The sequence below is a fragment of the Panicum hallii genome, chromosome 8 (genome assembly GCF_002211085.1).
Source record: "Panicum hallii strain FIL2 chromosome 8, PHallii_v3.1, whole genome shotgun sequence".
Taxonomy (NCBI): Eukaryota; Viridiplantae; Streptophyta; class Magnoliopsida; order Poales; family Poaceae; genus Panicum; species Panicum hallii.
The window spans coordinates 14378014-14398559 of NC_038049.1; the positions used below are offsets into that span (position 1 = coordinate 14378014).

The 20546-nt window shown below is 46.9% G+C and overlaps 3 protein-coding genes across 3 annotated transcripts; 2 read left to right on the forward strand and 1 right to left on the reverse strand.

Moving 5' to 3' along the window:
* The first annotated feature begins 2700 nt into the window (after positions 1-2700).
* On the forward strand, positions 2701-7102 carry LOC112902460 (mitogen-activated protein kinase kinase kinase 3-like). The gene is made up of 11 exons (XM_025971554.1): positions 2701-3156; positions 4165-4650; positions 4757-4844; positions 4938-5000; positions 5141-5301; positions 5412-5487; positions 5586-5645; positions 5745-5852; positions 5954-6190; positions 6421-6554; positions 6629-7102. Exons 1-11 carry the CDS (start codon positions 2813-2815, stop codon positions 6879-6881), a joined length of 2010 nt encoding a protein of 669 aa, XP_025827339.1. The 5' UTR covers positions 2701-2812; the 3' UTR covers positions 6882-7102.
* Positions 6876-8566, reverse strand: LOC112902461. The gene has a single exon (XM_025971555.1). It carries the CDS (start codon positions 8437-8439, stop codon positions 7147-7149), a length of 1293 nt encoding a protein of 430 aa, XP_025827340.1. The 5' UTR covers positions 8440-8566; the 3' UTR covers positions 6876-7146.
* Positions 8567-12829: 4263 nt separating this feature from the next.
* LOC112903623 lies at positions 12830-15884 on the forward strand. Its single transcript, XM_025972865.1, has 3 exons — positions 12830-12941; positions 14069-14589; positions 15454-15884. Exons 1-3 carry the CDS (start codon positions 12830-12832, stop codon positions 15472-15474), a joined length of 654 nt encoding a protein of 217 aa, XP_025828650.1. The 3' UTR covers positions 15475-15884.
* The last annotated feature ends 4662 nt before the right edge of the window (positions 15885-20546 follow it).

Genomic DNA, 20546 nt, shown 5'->3' on the forward strand with positions numbered 1-20546 from the left:
GGAGGTCATTAAATGGAGTGAACGGTGAAGGATGAGGGCTTGAGGCAGCGTGCGGGTGCTCCGTAGACTAAGGACCCATACTGAATCCATCAAGAACTATTGTTGATGGGGATATCTATGTTCCAATAGATGGGTGTGGCAACCATGCCATTTGTGTAAAACATCTTACTCCTCTTGGGCGTATAGTGATGCCGTATTTGCAGTGCAAAAAGATTACAAGGAGGGAACACGTTACAAAGATTGAAGTTTCATACGACGAAGCCTGCCATTCTTCTACCATGCAAATACTTGTGCCTCCGGACCGGATGTAGTGATTCTGGCGGTATCTCTAGCCATTCTCCTTTTCTACTAAAACTCTTTAGTCGTTACGCGCACTCGACAGGGACGGGCTTAGCTTCTCCGCCGGTGCCCTGCTGGGCCCAGCAGCCGAGGTTCTCCCCTTCCTTTCCCGTCCGGCGTGCGGGCCGGATCATCGATCGATGCGATACGGCGATGGCGACGGCCGCCGCGCGCTTGCTTGCAACCCCAGCACATGCATCCGCGCGCATATTTCCCATGCGACGGCGGCGGCGGCCGAGGAAAACGAGGAGAGAAGGTTAAACAACGCGGTGCGGTAGGGTGCGCCCGGGTGGGAGCCATGGAATCGAGTATACCTGACTGTTTGGCCCGGTGCAAACGGGCCGGCCCACGGCCCGGCCATTTTGGCCCGGCACGAGCACGGCCCGGCACGGCTTTAATCGTGCCCCGGCCAGCCCGGAGCACGCACAGTGCCGTGCTTGGGCCTGGCCGTAAGCCCGTTGGGCTGCTTCGGCACGGCCCTTTTAGGCACGGCCCGTGTGGCACGGCGCTCGGCCCGGGTGGCCCGTGGTGCACAGGCACGGTCCGGCACGGCCTGTTTGGCCCGTTTAAGTCTATCTCTATAACTTTGTAATAGCATGGTGATCTTATACCTTGTGCATTGTGCTTGAATATGTAATCTATCGTGTGCCTTGTGCCTTTGTAATAGCATGGTGGTGCAAACAACCCTTTATAGAATCATATTATGTGGAAAAAATTAACTTTGTTGCTGTGTGCCTGACAGCCTGAGTACCTGACTGCCTGTTAACTGTGGGAGGGGTGGGCCGCGGGCCTGGCCCGGCATTGTAGCACGGCTCGGCACGACGGGCCAGCCCGGCACGGTTAACTGGACGCGTGCCGTGCCCGGGCCTGACCCCCCGGCCCGCTGTGACAGCCGTGCCGGGCCGCGGCCCGTTTAAATCGGCACGAGCACGGCCGGGCCCGGGCCGGGCCAGCCCGGCACGGCCCGACTTGCAGGTATAGAATCCAGAAGGCAGCCGGCTAGCCGGCCCGGCCGGTGACGTGCTGCCGCGGGCCCATCAGGGTGGCAGCAGCAGAGGAAGGGGGAAATAGGCGGCGACGCGAACCAACCACGAAGCAAAGGCCCGCGGCCTGGCCGCGTGCATGCACCTCGCCTTCCGTGCACCAGTGCCTTGATTTTCCCGTTATGCACCATCCTACCCTGATCCGAGCTTCATACCTTCGCCGGCAATTGGCACCCGCTCGACAGCATCGCTGCGGTCAGTCACCATCGGCCGCGCGGGAGCAATCTCGTTGTTGGTGTCGCTCCTCGGCGACCATTGGAGCGCACGCAGGAAGGACACCGCGACCGCGCTCTGCAGCGGAACCATCGCCATTGAGGAAGGCAGCAACCTTTCCTCGTCAAGATGGTCGAGATTTTGGAACCTCTCGGTAGAGGGAGGTCGCTGCCCTCTCCCTTCTAGAAATCAGCCAGGAGCCCTTGAGAAAAGCTGTCTTCGAGCAAAAGTTCAGGAACATGGTTGGCCGCCAGGGCACCGTGCCGCCATCCTCTCTCTCCATGCGCGGAGCACGTCGTCATCGTCCTACTCGTGGAGTAAAGAGTCTCTGCCACCAAGGAGCTAGCCGTGACGGCTGAGGTAACATTAAGCAATTCACAAATAAGGCAGTCAAGTATGAGCGAAACGTCAAAACCCCTGGCAAGTGCACATGGGATAATTGATACGCCCAAATCTTTTTCTATGAGGATTAATATGTAATTTTAAGAAAAGAGCGACCAGCTATGGATCCTCCAAATACCATGGATTTCTTTCAAGGCAATTGGGATGATATGATCCATACCAACGGCGGCGGAATGTGAGCTAAATTAAAGAGGGTCAATTTGAAACAGCAGCATGAAATAGCTAAGAATTATACTGCTACTCCAAATCAAATGAAGACGAAACAAGAAGAACAGAAAAAAAAAATCAAGGACGAAACGGAACAGTAGTGCGCTGGCGCTGGCGCCTTGCAGAGCGATGCGATAACCACTCCATCACCACACTGTGCGCAGCAGCCAACCCAACCCAACCCGCCGGACACGTCAGCCTACCCCTCCCGTCCAGTTGTCCCCTTCCACTACCCCACCACCACCACCCACGCAGCACGACGACACCCACCTGGCCCCCACCCGCCTCGCGGGCCCCGCCCCCGCCATCGGGCCCACGGCCAGCCGCCCCGGCCCAGCCCCGGGCCCCACGGCTACGTGTGCAGCGGGCGGGCGCCACTAGCTACGCGCCTACGCGCACCGCGGGCGACGGCGGCTGACAGGTGGGCCCCGCAACGTCGACCCCGGTCGTTACAACCTGCTCAAGAGCTCGCAACCCCGCCCCCCCTCCTCGCGCGTGTACGCCTCTCCCTCCCTCCCTCCCCCTCTCTCTCTACACACACACAGCGCGCAGCGCGCTCTCTCTCTCTAGACATCTTTCTCTCTGCGAAGGCACCGTGGAGCGGCGGGATGCCGGCGGTGTGGTGGAAGGGCAGGGGCAGGAGCAAGTCCAGCAAGGCCGGCGCGGCGGCGGCGGCGGCGGCCGGAGAAATTAAGGAGGCGGCGGGGAAGGGGAAGAAGAAGGCGAGCAGCTTCGACGAGGCACTGCTCGCCGCGGGGGGCCGCGGGAAGCAGCAGCAGCCGGAGGCGGCGGCGGCGGTCGGGCTCCCACTCCCGCGGCCGGCGTCCTTGCCGTCGCCGCTGCCGTCCGCGCCGGCCTCGGCCTCGGCGTCGGCGTCCAGCGGAGGCGGCGGCGACTCCTCGCTGGGGTCCTCGGCGGCGTCCGACGAGCAGCTGGATCTCGGGGTTTACAGGTGAGACGCGGCCGGCGCATCCGGTTGGCCTGGTGGTTTGGGTGGTTGGTTTGGCTCACGGGGGAAGCGCTAAAGTTGGGCCGTTTGGTGGTGCGGTTCCCGTGCGGAATTCGGTGTAAAGTGCGCTCGTTTTGGGGGGCCAATCATGCTGGTGTTCCTGCAGCTTGTTATTACTTTTTTTGGCTGAGATTTCGTTGTGGACGGTGTCAGAATTTGGTCCTCTGGTTGCTTGCTTCTGTGTCCTGGTTGCCCTTTTGATGGAATTCAGAGCAATCTGGGGGAGTGGAGTTGTGCTATAGGAGTCCTACTGATGGGTCTGCGTGTTGAGATTTGTTTCTTTTACAATTCGAAATATTTGGTGTTTCCTTTCTATGATAGCTTCTTCGCTGCGGGGACTTTTGAGCTGAAATTTTGATGTTTATCTGATCGTTTTTCAATCTCTAGGCGTGCTCAATTCAGATTTCAGAGTGGTGTCAACTGTTCGCCTCCTGATTTGTCCATCTACAGTCTAATTACTTCTCTGAAATCTGGTCGGTTCAGAGTATACTTCGGCTGTTTGGGGAATTAGTTCAGTTGGTTTACGGTTTCTATTATCCTATTGACAAAGCACTTTTGTTGATGATTGCTTCTGAATTCTGAAACTTGTTTGATCTTCTTGCATTTGGGTGAATTTCCGTGATGGGTTTGGTTTCGCTAGTCTAGTTTCAGAGATAAGAAATGGATACCTTTTCCATTTTGGAGCAATATTTAATAAAAAATTTCTACACTCACCCATTTTTTAAGGTATTTTGTATGATGAGAAAATATCCCCCTTTTTCTCTGTCCTTGCATGATTACAAAGGTGGGAGACAATAGTTGTCTAAGGAAATAATTGGGGTCCTTTTGTAACAAATAATACTGTTTGAGATACGAATCTCCAGGATGGAGGAACAAAGTACTACTGTTTGCTCATCAGTTCAAATATATGCATTACAGCTGAAATTTGTTTCTTCATGTCTGATTTGACAGGTTGTCAGAAACAAGTAGCACTCTTCCCGGCAGAATAGTAGCAATTGAATCTCGGAAACAAAGTCATGTCGTAGCGGAAGGGCGTATTTTCACAAATAATCAGGCTTTGGAGCATCCCCGATTGTCTGAAACCTCAGTTTCACCAAGGAAAGAATTTCACCTTCAAAATTTGGATCTTGCAAATGATCGAACTACACACTGTCGTGGTCGGAAATCAACAGAAATTGTGTTCAGTACACAAGTGCCAAGCTCTCCCCCTGGCTCAAGAGGACATCACTATTCAACCTCCCCTGTGCCATCAAGAACATTTGGGCAATGCCAAGCATCTCCTACTGCATGGCAGGATGATTCACGAAGCTCAAGCTCACCTCAACCTCTTCCCCTTCCTCCAGGCTCTCCATCCTTACCTTCCCGTTCTCTACAGTGGAAGAAGGGGAAGTTGCTCGGTAGTGGGACCTTTGGGCAAGTATATCTGGGTTTCAACAGGTGCATAGCTTACTTTTGAAGCACTATATTCTCCTCAATTTCTTCAGAAGATGAATTTACACTTCTATGTCATACTGAGTTATTATTCAAAATGTATGTTTTTCAGTGAAGGCGGACAAATGTGTGCAATTAAAGAGGTTAAGGTCATTTCTGATGATTCTAACTCAAAAGAGTGTCTCAGGCAGCTAAATCAGGTAACTCTATTGTGGAACTAATGGATATATCAGCATCAGTCTCCTAGAAGAATTTGTTATTTTTATCCTACTGACACTAGTTCCTATGTACAGGAAATTGTGCTGCTGAGTCAGCTGTCACATCTGAACATTGTGCAGTACTATGGCAGTGATCTGGTAATTACTAAACTAACAATGGTCTTCTGTGATTACATAATAAGTTACCACAGATGCTCATGAGCAGTACAGTTAACGCATTGAGATTAAGGATTGACACAAAAGTCATATTAATCTTTGTTCTTCATACCACAATGCAGTCTAATGAGACACTCTCGGTCTATCTCGAGTATGTTTCTGGGGGCTCTATCCATAAGTTACTTCAAGAATATGGTCCATTCGGGGAGGCAGTTCTTCGGAGTTACACAGCACAAATCCTTTCTGGCCTTGCATACTTGCATGGGCGGAATACAGTGCATAGGTATTTGGCAGTCATTTACATCATCAACACTTCAGCTACAGTTGTCTTTCCTCTTTCATGCAACTGCATATCACTCTTACTTATCCATGACTGTTTACCTTTTCTGACAGGGATATCAAAGGGGCAAACATACTCGTCGATCCTAATGGTGATATCAAACTTGCCGACTTTGGTATGGCGAAGCATGTAAGTACTATGCTCTGTCGATTATCTGACAGTTAAATTGTAAAATACCTCCCTTATCTTCATATGTTTTTTAGTAACCATTTGCTACATTTACGCAGATATCAGCGTATACATCTATCAGATCATTCAAAGGGAGCCCTTACTGGATGGCACCAGAGGTGAAGCTACTTTTTGAAGTTTAAATTACTTATCAATTCTTTTCTAGTGAACAGTTATCAACTGCAGTCTTCAACTTTGTTTATGTCAAAACTTTTCAGGTTATTATGAATAGTAATGGCTACAGCCTTTCAGTTGATATTTGGAGCCTTGGCTGCACCATTCTTGAGATGGCAACAGCAAAACCTCCTTGGAGTCAGTACGAAGGGGTGAGTTGTTGACATATTGGATCTGACCCTTTACATGGTTATGAAGTTATGATGCTTCTTCTTCCATTGATTATCTGCTAAGTTTTGGATTGTTTTCACAGGTGGCTGCAATATTTAAGATTGGGAACAGCAAAGACATACCTGATATCCCAGATCATCTTTCCTCCGAGGCGAAAAGCTTTCTGAAACTCTGTTTGCAGCGTGATCCTGCTGCCCGCCCTACAGCTGCTCAGCTAATGGATCATCCTTTTGTCAAGGAATATGCTACACTTCGAAGTTCCAGATCTGGCATCACAAGGGATGTGTTTCCTACTTCAACCGAGGGAAAAAACACCATGGTACGACTCCCACATACTGCCTATGAGATATGAGTTTTTGACTAATACTGTCAATAGCTGCTCCGCATGAGATCTGCTTGTGCTCATTAGAGCTAGATGGAAGATAATCCATGTATAAATATAAGAAAACTGTAAACATAAACACAATTTATAACAATCTGTTATGTTGATCATTTTTCAAATTTCAATGTGTGCTTTCATGATTTCTTACCAATATGTTTTTCTTTCAGGCACAGACAAGCATTGCAATTTCATCATACAGAAGTTTATCTCCTTTAAGAGATCCTGATACCATGATAAGAAGAAACTTGCCAGACCCAGCATCCCCCATTCCTTCAACATCAAATCGCAGGATTGCAGCTATGTATGTTCTCCTTCTGTCTTGAGTTATCAGAAATTACATCTCATCCATTGACTAACAAATATTGTTATGTGCAGCAACCCGTCCAATGTGCGGATGAATATGTCCCTGCCTGTCTCTCCCTGCTCTAGCCCACTACGGCAGTACAGGCAGTCCAACCGGAGTTGCTTGCCATCGCCTCCTCACCCAGCCTATTCAGCTGGAGCAGCCAACTACAGTCCTATCAACAATGCGCTCTATCCAATGCGACCAAGCAGCGGTCTCACAGACCCATGGCTCGACATCTCTCAGTTGAAAACACAAACTTTTGATTACCCAAGAAGATTGTAGAGGTTCCGAAAGGAAGTAATACTTTGTACACAGGAAGGAAAAAAATGTTCCATAGATTATGTTGTTAGAAGGACAAAGGAACTCCCCCCTTTTTTTGTTTCGCCCTTTCTGTATGTATCTTTCACACAGGATGCAGTCGCATCGCCTTTGTACAAATTCAGAGAAGAGCTCTAGTCAAAAGGAATAGCAATTCAGATCGCATCTGTATATGCTTTTTTTTCCCATATGGCTGGATTTTGCAGAAGATGTGTTGCAGAAAGGGGATTCAGGGTAATTGGATCTGATGCACATGGAACACATCTCCCCTGTATGTCACTGCCTTCTCCTCAACACCAAAGCCCCAGAGATGCCCTTGCAGCTCTAGCACACCCTTTGAAACTTCATTCTTTTTCTTGACAACAGCATCCTTGCCATTGTCATTGGCAGCATCAAATTCAGTATTTGCAGCGTCCCAGACGAACCGAAACACGCCCAGAGCGCGGCTCAGCTGCTTGATGCTGCCCCTCACCGCCAATTCGTCGCCGCCGGTAATGAATTTGGCGGCGTGAGCAGCGACATCCCTGCCTCCCTTGCCGGAGACACACTTGCCGACGTGCACCTCGATGTCCCGGACGGTGCCGTAGAGGTAGAAGAGCAGCAGCGTGTAGAGGCACCTGGAGGAGTGGCCCAGGCTCTTGGACAGCTTCCTCTGCACCAGGCAGTCCTGCCGGCGCGCCTCCTTGAAGGCGATGTCGCGCTCGATGACGACGTCGCGTATCTGGTACAGCCCCTCCTTCATGGCCTCCACCTTCTGCGCGTGCCCGGCGAGCCGGTCGTCGGTCTCCAGGCTCCTTGCGAGGTCGGTGAACATGTCCAGCACCTCCTGCCACTTCTTGGCCGGAGGCGGCGGTTCTGCCGGCTTCTTGAACGGCGTCGGGCGCATCCAGGACGGCGTCGAGGACGTCGCCGCGTCGGCGGTGCCTGACAAAAAGCGCGTGCAGGCCGACGCGATCTGCTCGGCCATCTGGGTCGCCGGGGACGGGCCGTCCAGCGACGCCAGGTCGGCCTGCAGATCGCCGAGCACCGCCTCCAGCGCGCCCCGCCAGACGTGGTGCTGCGTCACCTGCGGGCAGACGGTGAGCCGCACGCTCTTCCGCCGCTGCGCCGACACGCCCAGCACGTCGCAGACCCGCGTCAGCGAGCTCAGCGATGTCCCCTTCATCTTCGGCGGCGGGTGGCCCCGGCTCGCGGCGGCGGCGGCGGCGACGAACTCACCCGCGAGCGCGTCGAAGTGTGCCGCCCGCGCGGCCACGTGCGGGCATGCCACGACCGACCCCGTCGCGGCGTGCCGCGGGAGGCCTTCCGCGTGGTCGACGCCGTTGAGTGAACCCGCGTGCCGGAGGAGACGGGCGTAGGCGGCGTGGAACCAGCGCCGCGATGCTGGGGGGCGGTACTGTTCCTCGTCGGAGGAGGAGGCCGGGCCAGGCGGGAAGTGGATTCTACGGTGGCTGCCCGGAGGGAGCACACGGAGCGCGGCATTGGCGCGCAGCAAGGGCCCAAGTTTGGTGCGGCATTCCATCGAACGGGTTGTGTGCAACCTGCGAGCCTCTCCTCACGCCCGCACGCCGCTCTCGAATATGGTTAGCCCGTGGGCGCGCTCTCAAGAAAAGTCTCCCGCAGGCCTCACGTATTGACATTTTATTGATCTAAGGGTATCTGAAAAATACTATAATAACAAATAAGACCTTCAAAGCCTTAAGTCCGCAGTGTGTTGCTAGAGTAGTGCTTCATCTGGAGAGACCACTTTCCACATTGCAGCTACCGGTGCCTGCGCTTGAAAAATGAGCAGCGGTGAACCTACAAGCTTCGGTTTTAGGCCTCACTTTTTTCAGGGCATCGCTCCACGCTGCGGAGGGCCTCAGACCTTAGGCAAAATTGAGCACGAGACACCGTTAAAACCTGACTTTTCCGCAAGCCATTAAAAAGAATTATCTTTCCAAAAGACACTATTATTCTATAGTAATTTATGCTAGACACTACTTTCATTATTATATTCTATTTTAATGGAAAGCTACGTAAAAAGACTACTTTATCCTTGTTTTCCTCACCTACAGGCAACAGCATGCTTTAGAAGATGTTTGGTTCTGGAGGGCTAAACTTTAGCTTTGGCACATAAAAAAATCCTATCATTTAAAAGTATTAAATAAAGTTTAATTATAAAACAAATTGCAGAATTCTAGATTAATTCGCAAGATGAGTCTAATAAGATATATTAATTCATAATTAGTGGATGCTTACTAAAGTATCATTATAACAAAATATAGATTAATTAGACTTATTAAATTCGTCTCGCGAATTAACATAAAACTTTGTAAATAAATTTTTTTAATACTCCTAATAGCAATAGTAAAATTCTCCTTGAAGTGAAAGAACTAAGCTCCCTGGAAACGGAGCCCTGCCTCTACCATTGACCGCCCCCGTCCATCTCATTCACCGCGCCGCCACCGCCTCGCGCCACTACTGCGAGTATCGCGGCCCCTGTTCGGGCGAGCTCCTCGTCCATCTGCAATGGTACCTCCGGGTATAGATGTCCAACAGTGCGGGCCGTGCCGGCAGGGCCCGTGCCGGGCCAGGCACGGCACGAATCATCTATCAGGCCGTGTCGTGCCTGCCCGCGTGCCGCTGCCTCTGCCCAAGCACGGCACGACCTGGGCCAAATCGGGCCGTGCCGTGCCGGTGGCCCGGCCGGCCCTATAGTACCGTGCCGCCCACCGGCCAGCACCTTCAAAACACCTCAAATTGCATGTTTCAATACAAGGATGCCAAAAATAATAAAATTTAACGCAATCCCATGTTTCAATCCAAGGATACCAAGAATAACAGAATTTAACACAAAGTCACAAACACAACAGAAATGACAAATGAATATTATTGGAGCCGTAGTGCAATGCTGCCTCATTAAAAACCTTCCTAGGTAAAAACTCACACCTCGTGAGAAAACCCTAGAAAGAAAAAGAGTACAGCTAGCTCCTAGAGAGGAAAGATCTTCCACCCCCTCTTTCTTGCCGCTCTTCGTCCCTATTGTTGTTGACATCTTCATCCACCAGGTACATTGCTTCAAAGGTGGCTTCAAATTCCTTGGTCTCTTTCTCCACAGTGTGCTGACTTCGCATATCAGCGAGCTCCCAATCCTTTATGCAGGACAAGACTTCAACCATATCGGAAGTTAGCCGCCGCCGCCGGTCCTCAAGCACCCTACCAGCTAAACTAAAAGTTGACTCTGATGATACAGTAGAAGCAGGCACAGTTAGAACATCTTTAGCAAGTATAGAAAGCACAGGATAGGTCAACTTGTGCCGTTGCCACCAATTTAGAACACTGAACTCAGAGTCAAACTGGGTGACTGTATCACTATCAAGATATGAAGACAACTCAGATATAACAGCAAGCAGTAGATGATACAGATACATGAGTACCTGCTGGCCTTCCAGGCAAGACATCATCTTCATAGACGTCATCCCATGCCTCTGAAACATTACCTGCGTTTCCAGCAGATTTATGTTGTTGTGCACTCAAGAGTGCAGCACCAAATTTCATTTCATATATCTGAAAAATCTTAGTTATCTTGTAACGAATAGATGTAGAATATCTTGAATAATCTGTGCCCGTTAGTACAGATAACTTCACAAGAAGCTTATCGAACCCCCTCATTTTAGCTCTAGGATCCAATACAAAAGCAAAGCAATATAGGATGGGTATGTTCCTCCAATATTTCAAAAATTTTATTTTCATAGGAACAACAACATCTCTTAGCAGTCTATCATTCTCAAAAGCAGTTAGATGTCTAGCAATTTTAAGTATATGATGTAGCATTAATGTTGAAGTGGGGTAATAAATTTCAGATAATGCAACAGATGTATCATAGAACAATTTGAGGAATGATAATACCTTTTCACCAACATCCCAGTAGTCATCAGTTAATAAAAAAGAGTCATCTTTCTTAGCTGGATAGTTAGTTTGGATAAAGACAGAAAAGGTGCTTCGATAAGGAACAAGATGCTTAAGCATTAAGTAAGTAGAATTCCACCTAACATCCATATCCACATCAAACTTGCGAGGGGGCACTCCTAAACTCAAACAAAAGCTTTTAAATGCAGCAATACGTTGGTTTGAAGAATTTAAGAATATAATTGCAGTTCTAAAATCATCAAGATAATGCTTCAGTCGTTTCAAACCAGATTTAACAATAAGATTAACAATGTGGCAATTACAGCGCTGATGCATGAAAATAGTAGATAAGTCATCTTCTTTATCCTCAGGAGGAATTAAATGGCCAATGTACTTAGAAAACACAGGTTTTAGAACAGATACTGCACTTCTATTAGCTGAGGCATTGTCAAGAACAATAGAAAATATTTTATCAGCAATGCCATAATCATCTACCACCATGGCAACTCTATCAGCAATATTCCTTCCAGTATGTGCCACTTCAATTGGCCTTAAACCAAGCAACCTCTTTTCTAACCCCCAATCAGAATTGACAAAATGAGCAACCACACTAATGTAGTCCTCTTTAGCCTTACCACACCATATATCAGAAGTATAGCAACAGATGAAACTGAATTTTTTAAGGTTTCCATAAGTTTCTCCATATGTTCATTAAAAAGTTTGATCAAATCTCTAGCAGTAGTTTGCCTAGATGTCTTAACAAATCTAGGATTATGAGCATTCACAATATATTCTTGAAATGCATCAGATTCAGCAAAACAAAGAGGCAGATCAGTTCTAGCAATCAAATGGCATAATTCAGTACGTGCTATTGCATCAGAGTACTCCCAACGCACAAGAGAACCATCAGGATTATATTTAAGAACAGATTGAATTCTACCAGTATATTCCTTTTCTTTCTTAGCAGGGCAATTATGGCGGAGCAAATGTCCAGTGCCAGAAGAGGATTTAGAAGACAGGGTTTGCTTGCAGTGATTGCTAATGGCAGCGATTCTTACCTTTATCCCTTTCTCAATGGTGGTGACCTCTGTGAAGTCGTCCCACGCTTTGGACCTTTTCTTAGATCCTCCTCCTCCCCCAACCGCCGAAGCCATGCTTGCGTCAGTCGGGCTCGAGGATCCCGTTCCCGCCCCTGTTCCCGCATCGGCATCCACATCGATAGCAGCATGCTTGCCGCTACCGAGGATGAAGCGCCTAGCATCCTCTACGTCGTTCTGGTTTTGAAGCATCAACTCCTCATCCTCGGCGGCCCGATCTAGTTCCATGGCCGCCACCTCCTCTGTGCCTCCGGTTCCTCAACGGCGCACGCGGCACACCCTCGATGCAAGCATCGAGCAGCACCTATGAGAGACAAATAGAGGATTAGGGTTAGGGTTACAAGCCATGACGAATATAGAAGCCTAGAGACGAAGAGCACGTTGCCTGCGCAACCGTCGGAGCACCAGAGTTGCCGACGAGGGGACAATGGAGAGATCTTGACTAAAATGACGGATAGATGGAGGATTAGGGTTAGGGTTAGGCAAGAGGAGGAACGCCAGGGAGAGGATGAGAAGAGGAGAGGCAGGATAGGGAAGGTCGGAAGGAGATCCACGAGGAGCTGTGCGGCGCCGCCGTGCCGGCGAGGCGGCTATGCCAATTCGTCGTCGCCTCCGTGGCGACTGGGAGAGGGGCAGAGGGCGAGCGGCTGCGGCTGCGGTCGGGACTCGGGAGAGGGGAGAAAGAGAAATGAGTGCTAGGGTTAGGGCGTGAGAGCGGGGGACGGATGGGAGGGTATTTATACCTTGGCGGCTAGGTGGGCTGGGCCTCATTTCTTACCGGGCCGAGGCCGTGCCTGCTGTTGGCACCGTGCCGGGCTCGTGCCAGCCCGGCGTGCCAGCCTTCGCGTCCAAGCACGGCACGCCGGTCGCGTCGGGCCGGCCCGGGCAGGCCGAGTCGTGCCGGGGTCGTACCGGGCTAAAACCATGCCGGGCCTCGGGCCAAACGGCGGCCCGCACTGTTTGGACATCTATACCTCTCGGAGTAGCTGGCTGGCTGTCGCGCCGCTGCCGAAATTGAATGCCGTGTCCGTCGGGAGTGGGTGCCGAAACTGGAATCGATCTCCGCGACCGCATGGAGCAGATCCTGCACCATATCGAGTGTTACGGCCGCCCAGAGCGAAGCGGGCGCCTCTATTCCTAACGCGCACGATCGGCTGTTGTCCTGTCGCAGAAGGACGGGAGCTGGCCACCACTGTTGCACATCAAGAAACGAGAATGTAAGTTACCATTAGCATATGCATTAGAAAAAAAACATATTTATAAACCATATATTCAAATTAAATTTTGATTGTGTTATTATATTTCTCATGATTAGATCTTTAAAATAAGATCATATTTAAATATTTTTGGATGGTTTTTTTAATTAGAACAATTTGATGGTGAAACTAGAAAAAATTTCATAATTCACCCTACAAAATATAAAATTATTCTAGAGCTAATAAAAAATATTCCATATGTATACCATCTAAAAAAGAAATTATTTTGAGAACAAAACAAAATGTTCGAGAACAAGATAAAATATTTTAGAAAAAATAAATTGTTCTGGAACAAATAAAAATATTTAAGAAAAATATCATATAAATATAATCAAGTGTGGTCTAGTTTTGAAAATCTCATCCTAGAAACACAACGGTGCAATTAAAATTTAATTTGAATAATTGTTTTCTAAAATAGAGCAATTTTTTATTTGAATTATGTATTGCACCTAAATCTAGGCATATGAGGTGCTGCAGTCTGCTTCTACGATGCGTCAGCTTCCAACCATGAATAGAAACCGCAACTGTCCAAAGGTTCCAAATGCATTCATATAATTCAAAATACAACAGTTTTGTGATAGACATAATCTAATGCTCTGATAACTTGTTCTTGCTTGTCAAGGGGATAAGTATGAATTTGGCAACGTAAACCTGGATCTCGTTCTACGATCAACACACTAGTGTCTGCAAAATTAACTCGTTGAACCTTAATTAGGTGCTGCTTGTTCTGGACCCAACTAGCAACTTCATCTATCTCAAGAGTCAGAGGAAGGAAAGGCCGGATCAATTTGTCCAGGGGTGGGTCAAGCAAATCAGCCGCACTATGTTTCTTGTAAAAGGAATCAAGTGTCTTCCTTTTAAGTACCATGATTGTCCTTTAAAAATTAGTTATCAAATTAGCATCTAGAACAGGCTAGTGATAACTCGAAGTCTCCAACTAAATTGATTTTACAGTGTGTTTCAGCTTACCGTGAAAGTGAAATCGGAGATGTCGAGAGGAGATCCGGCTGGACTCCAGCCGATCAGGCGACCGGCGAGGGCGCCGAGGAGGCGAGGAGGCGCGGCGATGGGATTTTGATCGGACCATCCAAAAGCGAGCAAAGCGTTTCCAGAGCCTTCCCCGGCACGCCCTCCCTCCTTCGAGGTCGCCGCCTCTCCCTCTCCAACCAACCTGCGTCCTCCGCCACGCCTCGCCGCCAGCCGGAGTTCGTCGGTGCCGGCGGGGGCAACAACATCTTCCGCGTTCCACTCCGCACGGCGATGCACCCAGCCCACCTGCGCAGCCTCAGGCTCCGCTTCTCCCCTCCCTCGCTTACCTGCCCTCCTGCCCCATATGACCGGCCACGACCTGGATCAAACCGGGCGGCCGCCGCCGCCGCTGCAACAGCAGATGAAGCAACCCCCCTGTCACCGGCCTCTGCCCCCATGGTTAGTCCTTACTCAGCATCCTCTTCTTTGGGTCACGGCTGCAGCTACCTCTACAATAAGAACGCCCCTCCTCTGCTCCTGACGTTTGCCATGGCCGGTGCTCACTACCTGTTCGACGAAATGCGCACCCCATGTTTAGCAACAAATTGTACACAGAGCTCTAGCAGAGTGCCATCCTTATAAACACAACTCGATCTGTACCTGTAGCACTCATTGCTGTGCTCATGCCCTGGAGTATTGCCTCTTGTTGACTATGGAGAAACATAACACATTCTCAAGGCCTTGCTGTTACTCCTAGCATCCATGCTGATCAACGTTTGCAAAATACTACATATTTATACTAATATAAATCATAGATGGTTTCGTCAAGAGAATTTGAAATCATGCATGGGACTCAGAACTCAGGAGTATTTTCTGATTTGTGATGGCAATTAGGATATGACTGTCATTTAAATTCTATCTATAACAGTCATTCATAAGTATGAATTGCAAATTTAATTGTTTAGTGCACCTGCCTTCTGAATCTATTTTAACCAGGTGTTCATAGGTTTCAGTTATATTAGTTCCAGTTTATCATTTTAGTATTTCTTTCAAGTCTACTGTAAACACCTGATACTTAAAGTTGTGTTGTCCTAAACTAATAAATTTCTTCATCCATTGAACTATCTTGGCCTGTTTCTCAGTATATTCTGCATTTTGGAACTTGTGGTTCATTTTAACTTTTAAGATAGGTTTGCTGAAATTATTTGCAAGTCAGTTCTATATCCATTTTACTAGCTATTTACTTGTATATTACTATCTGTACATCATGTGTTTTGTTGTATTGCTTAACGAACTATCCATGGTCTGAATGATGATATGCAGGTAACTTATTCAGCTAGCTGAAAAGAAGAAGCTCATCTCAGTTGTAGCAGAAAGTTCCACAATGAGGAAGAGGCACTCGATGGTCAGAGTGATGGTTCCTTTGAAACCTGAACATAGTTCAAACAGCAAATAGATTGGCTATGGCAATCACATATACCTTAATAGGTATTCTAATCAGTTTGAATTTCAGTTTTATCTTATTCTTCTATCAACAGATTTATTCACTGTCCTCCTTTGGTAACAGTGGCTGTACATAACCAAAGTAAACTTACTATCAATAATCATTGAGAAATCATCAGTAGTGGTCATTTCTGCTAGCAGTGGTTGTACACAACTTTTTCATACTGTATGCTCCTGCTAGCAGCAGCTGTACACGACTTTTTTATATTGTATGTTTCTCTTGCCCAGGAAAGCCAAAACGAATTGTAATTTGGGACGGAGGAAGTACTAGAATTGTTTAATATGCTTGTTCATGGAATAATTTAATTACATTTTTTATGCAATAGTATACCTTTTTTGTGATTTTAAATTTGTTGTTACCTACTTATTGGTATTGCTTCACATTTGAACTACATGTGTTGCAAGATATAAAGATATTTAAATTGTACAAAAATACATATTCAAGTACGTTCATAAATTTTTACTTTACATGCAAATTTGGAAGGCAGAATTCAAAGTTTGTATACTTTGCACTCCAATTTTCATAGCCATTTTATGGTTTCTAAAATTTAATAATACCCACGTGTTCTAAGAAAATTCTAAAATTTGGTTGAGCACCCAAATATATCCTTATAACATCTCCAATAAAGTTTTACTAGAAAAATTAATTGAGGTAATTGTTTGCTTCATTTGGTATACTTTATTAAATTTATGAATGTCATGGCTCTTATAGCGCCCCATCACATCTCGTAAGCCTCCATCACACGCCCCATCCATCTAGGCCGCTGCTGGCCCCATCTGCGGCTCGCCTCGCCTCACTATCCAACTCCATCCCGGCATCACTCAAGTTGCAGGTTTTGGTTGACCCAAACACTGATCCATACTACCCAATTATCTATTGATTGGTTCTGGGTTGGCCCGAAAAAATTTAAATCCTGAAACCAGTGGAACTGGTTGACCCAGTTGGCCAGCACGTGGGCGTCTGTCTACTGTCTCCTATACTTCTATTGTCTGCTTGCTTTCAGACTGCACAAGACACTACATTATTACAGGCTCACAACGCATACTAAGGCTATTCACAATAGGAGTTTCATGGAGGGTTTCATGACATTAATTACCATGACACATCAGCATTTTTGATGATGTGGCACTAATTTAATGAAGAAAGAGAAAAAAACAGTTTCATGGCCACGACACTGTGCTAACTCGTTTACAAGACGTTGGAAATAGCGTGAAACCACCACTGTGACCGTGCTCGTTTCACGGGGGATCCCGTGCGCCTCCCGCGCTCGCCTCCGGCGCGCGCTCTTCCCTGGCGAAATCCCCGCGCGCGCCCTTCCCTCGCAAAATCCCCGTCCTTCCTTCCCTTCCGCCCCCAAATTTCTTCTTCTTCTCACCGTGGAACTCCAAATCCATCGTTCCCTGTACGCCGTCGCGGCCCCTCCAGACCGTGCTCCGGCCGCGCCCCTGCTGCCGGCGGTGCTCCCCCGCCCGGGCCCCCTGCTGCCGGCGGCGCTCCCCCGCCCGCGCCCCCTGCTGCGCGGCGCCCCCGCTCGCGCCCCCTGCGATGGAGCCAAGAAAAGAGGCAGAGACGAGCTCAGGACGGCGCCGCTCATCCGCAGCTGCGAAGCCCTGTGGTGGCACCTCTGGCCATGAGCAGCAGCAAGTGCCGGCAACAACATCGCCCCGTTCGCCCTCTACGCCGGAGTCGCCACAAGCGCCTTCTGTAATGCCACATTTCCCGGAGTTGCAGCATCGGCCACCAAATCCGGCATGGTATATATTCTTTGATTTTTACCTGCTCGTTGATTTTGGACAGATAGATGGACAAATGCTTGTTTGGTCTTGATTGATTCAGTTAACACAGGCATAACAAGCATTTTGGTCTTGGTTGATTCAGTTGACAGTTAACATAGGCATATGCTTGTTTAAATCCGGCAGGCGTTGAGTATTATGATTCTGGTTTCAGTTAACAGAGGCACATGGCTGTTTCAGTTAAATGGTGTCATGCATTTAGCTTTGAAATTTTGCTAATTAAACCGTACAGTATAGCTGTGTAGCAAAGGTCGGAAGGCTTGTTACTTGGTTACTCTTGATTGATTCAGTTAACTTGAACAGATCATTAACATACAACCAGTGGAAGGAACATTAACATAAACATATATATTGCAGTTGATGTATGGGCCATTTTAATGAGCAGTTTATTTAACCATGCCATCTTTTTTTGCATACAGGAACTTTTATCCACAAGGAGGTTTTGTGAATCTCATTAACCAACCATACATGGCAATGCCGTCGCATCCACTTGGACAGAATTTCCACATTGTTGGTCTTGCACAAAACTTCAACACCTCTTCACCACCGCCGCCAAGTGTTACAAGGACTCCAAAACCATCTAGACTTGTTAAAGAAACAATTGACATTGATGATGATGGTCATACAGGCAGTGAGGAAACTAGGACAGTCAAGAAAAGATATTGGACACATGAAGAGGAAGTGAGGCTGGTAATAAAGCTTTCTAAACCTGTTTGAAGTATTCTATTTCTAGACTTGGTTGAGCATATTTGGCAAAAATATGGGCGTCGTTAAAAAGTATCTACCTACTTATAAATATTATATGTAATATATATAAACCTTATCTAAATGATTTTGCTATCTTTATTTGTCAAATGTTTGTTTCAATTTATGTATGGCAGCACATCGAAAACTATTATTCTATTGTATGGCTACAAATATACATGCCACACTAGATCACGAGGCTAACTGGCATTTAATTACACTGGTCAGCTTTGGAAACAGTGAAATGAAACTCTCCATTGTGGCATGGTGTTTCATTCATCCCCCGAACTGATGTGGCATTCTTGGAAACAGTGATATGAAACCTCCCATTGTGATTAGCCTAATCGATACACAGAGCAATAAAAAGTTTTAAACTGAGATAATTAAGAGACACCATAGAGCCCACAAAACCTGAATTCCAAGAGGTAACAAGTAGAAGTACAAACAAATAAAAATTCATTAAAACCAAGCACCAAGCACTAGTGGATCTTTCATCTGCATAGTTAGATGCAACCAATACAACTCTGGTGGCTAATGAATAAAGTTTTGTTCCTTTCTAATGCTACTGTCAACCAATGCTCCATTGCTAGCCTTTGACACTCCTATCATATATACATGAATATTGTGAATTTCAAACTAATACCAACTTAAACGAAGTAAGTATCCTCTCCAAAATCATCTTCCATGTGATCTGTTGTATCATCACTCACAGGATTGGCAATGGTCGGAGATCTGCAAACGTGTAACACCAACGGAACCCATAAGTGATAGGCATTTAGTAACATGAAACTGTTGTTGCAATTCTAGCATCAAGCAACACATCTAGTCATGATAAAAACATTAGTAATTGTGAACTCATGGGTGCCTACTGGACATCTCTCACTCACTCACTGCTACACTCATGAAACCCCTCAATCACTCTACTTAGTCAATCAAAATTTGGCAAGGAAAATATAGAGTAAACATGCAGCAAATTAAACTTTGTACAAAGATGCCTCCAAGCATTCTCAGAAGGTTAATGGGTAATTCTAACTTAACGGTGGTGCCACAACTTGAACCACAAGCTTCTCAGGAGAAGGAGCTGCAAAAATAAATAGAGTTTGTTATTTTGTTTGGACACAAACATAAAATAGCAAACCAGTATACAAGCACTATATATACTAATTATATATATTGCCTACCTGCTGCTCGCAGCCAGTCTTGGAGGCAAATAAGTGCCTCAATTATATCTGTGGTTAGCCTACTCTGAAATTCACTAACGACCCTCTGGCCCGTGCTAAAAGCAGATTCAGATGCAACTGTTGATGCCGGCGCTGATAATACATCACATGCCATGCGTGCAATGACTGGCTAAGCTGCATAATTTACCTTCCACCAATTTAGAATATCAAAACTGTCAATTCTAGGGACCGTGTCATCTGCCAAGTATGCATCTAGTTCACTGTAACTCTTAGTCCTCCTTCGAACACTTTCATATCTATCCCAATCATCAAATGAGTCATCCTTCTTAGCATTGACTTCAACAGAACTTGTTTCTTGTGCCAAGCCTGTGTTTGGTACTTGCAAAGAATACTCACGGAATAGCATTTTAAGTGTGTTTTTGACTATCTCCAGTTTTGGAAGCGCTTCAGCCCCAAAAAATTATATCAAGCGAAAATCCACAAATTCATACTTAAATCTAGAATCAAGAATAACGGGGATACAAAAGGATAGATATGATATCTCCCAACACTTCATGAATTTTTTTTGCATCTTCTTGACCATTGCAGCAATGTCTTGATCCTCATGAGAAGATTTCACATCCATACTTAACTTAATCTTCCAAAGTTGATGGAAATAAAGGTTTGTTGTGGGATAGGGAGGACCTAGATAACAACTCAGTGGCATCAGCAAATGTCTCTAGTAAGGTGCAAACAAGTCTAGACCTTTCCCATTCCATCGATGTTGGTGTATTAGTGTAAATTTTATCTTGCTTTCCCAATTCATCAAATACTCTCCAATATGGATATGCAGATTGAATCATAAAAAATGTCGAATTCCATCTTGTAGAGACATCAAGGGTGGGCTGCTTTCCAAGAGGTACTCCAACTTGTACAGCTACTTCTTCAAACTTCTCTTTTCGAGCTTGTGAGCTTTTGATATATTTTACACTCTCTCTGATGTTGTGCACAATACTACTGATTTTTTTTAAGACCATCTTGAACTACCACGTTTATAACATGTGCACCGCACCGAATATGAAAAAGGTTTTCTTCACATGGTAACATTTTCTTCATCAACAAGTTGGTTCTCAGCAGCACCATCATTGAATTGTTAACTGTGGCATTGTCTAATGTTATACTAAACAACTTGGCCTCAATATTCCACTCCTGAAT

Excerpts from the sequence above, each read along its gene's own strand:
- LOC112902460 (XM_025971554.1), top strand. The coding sequence starts at position 2,813 with ATGCCGGCGGTGTGGTGGAAGGGCAGGGGCAGGAGCAAGTCCAGCAAG. Across the intron at positions 3,157-4,164 it reads CTGGATCTCGGGGTTTACAG|GTTGTCAGAAACAAGTAGCA; the intron begins GTGAGACGCGGC and ends CTGATTTGACAG. Across the intron at positions 5,853-5,953 it reads CTTGGAGTCAGTACGAAGGG|GTGGCTGCAATATTTAAGAT; the intron begins GTGAGTTGTTGA and ends TTGTTTTCACAG.
- LOC112902461 (XM_025971555.1), bottom strand. The coding sequence starts at position 8,439 with ATGGAATGCCGCACCAAACTTGGGCCCTTGCTGCGCGCCAATGCCGCG.
- LOC112903623 (XM_025972865.1), top strand. The coding sequence starts at position 12,830 with ATGCCGGGCCTCGGGCCAAACGGCGGCCCGCACTGTTTGGACATCTAT. Across the intron at positions 12,942-14,068 it reads GAATGCCGTGTCCGTCGGGA|AACAGGCTAGTGATAACTCG; the intron begins GTGGGTGCCGAA and ends ATTAGCATCTAG. Across the intron at positions 14,590-15,453 it reads CACCGGCCTCTGCCCCCATG|GTAACTTATTCAGCTAGCTG; the intron begins GTTAGTCCTTAC and ends GATGATATGCAG.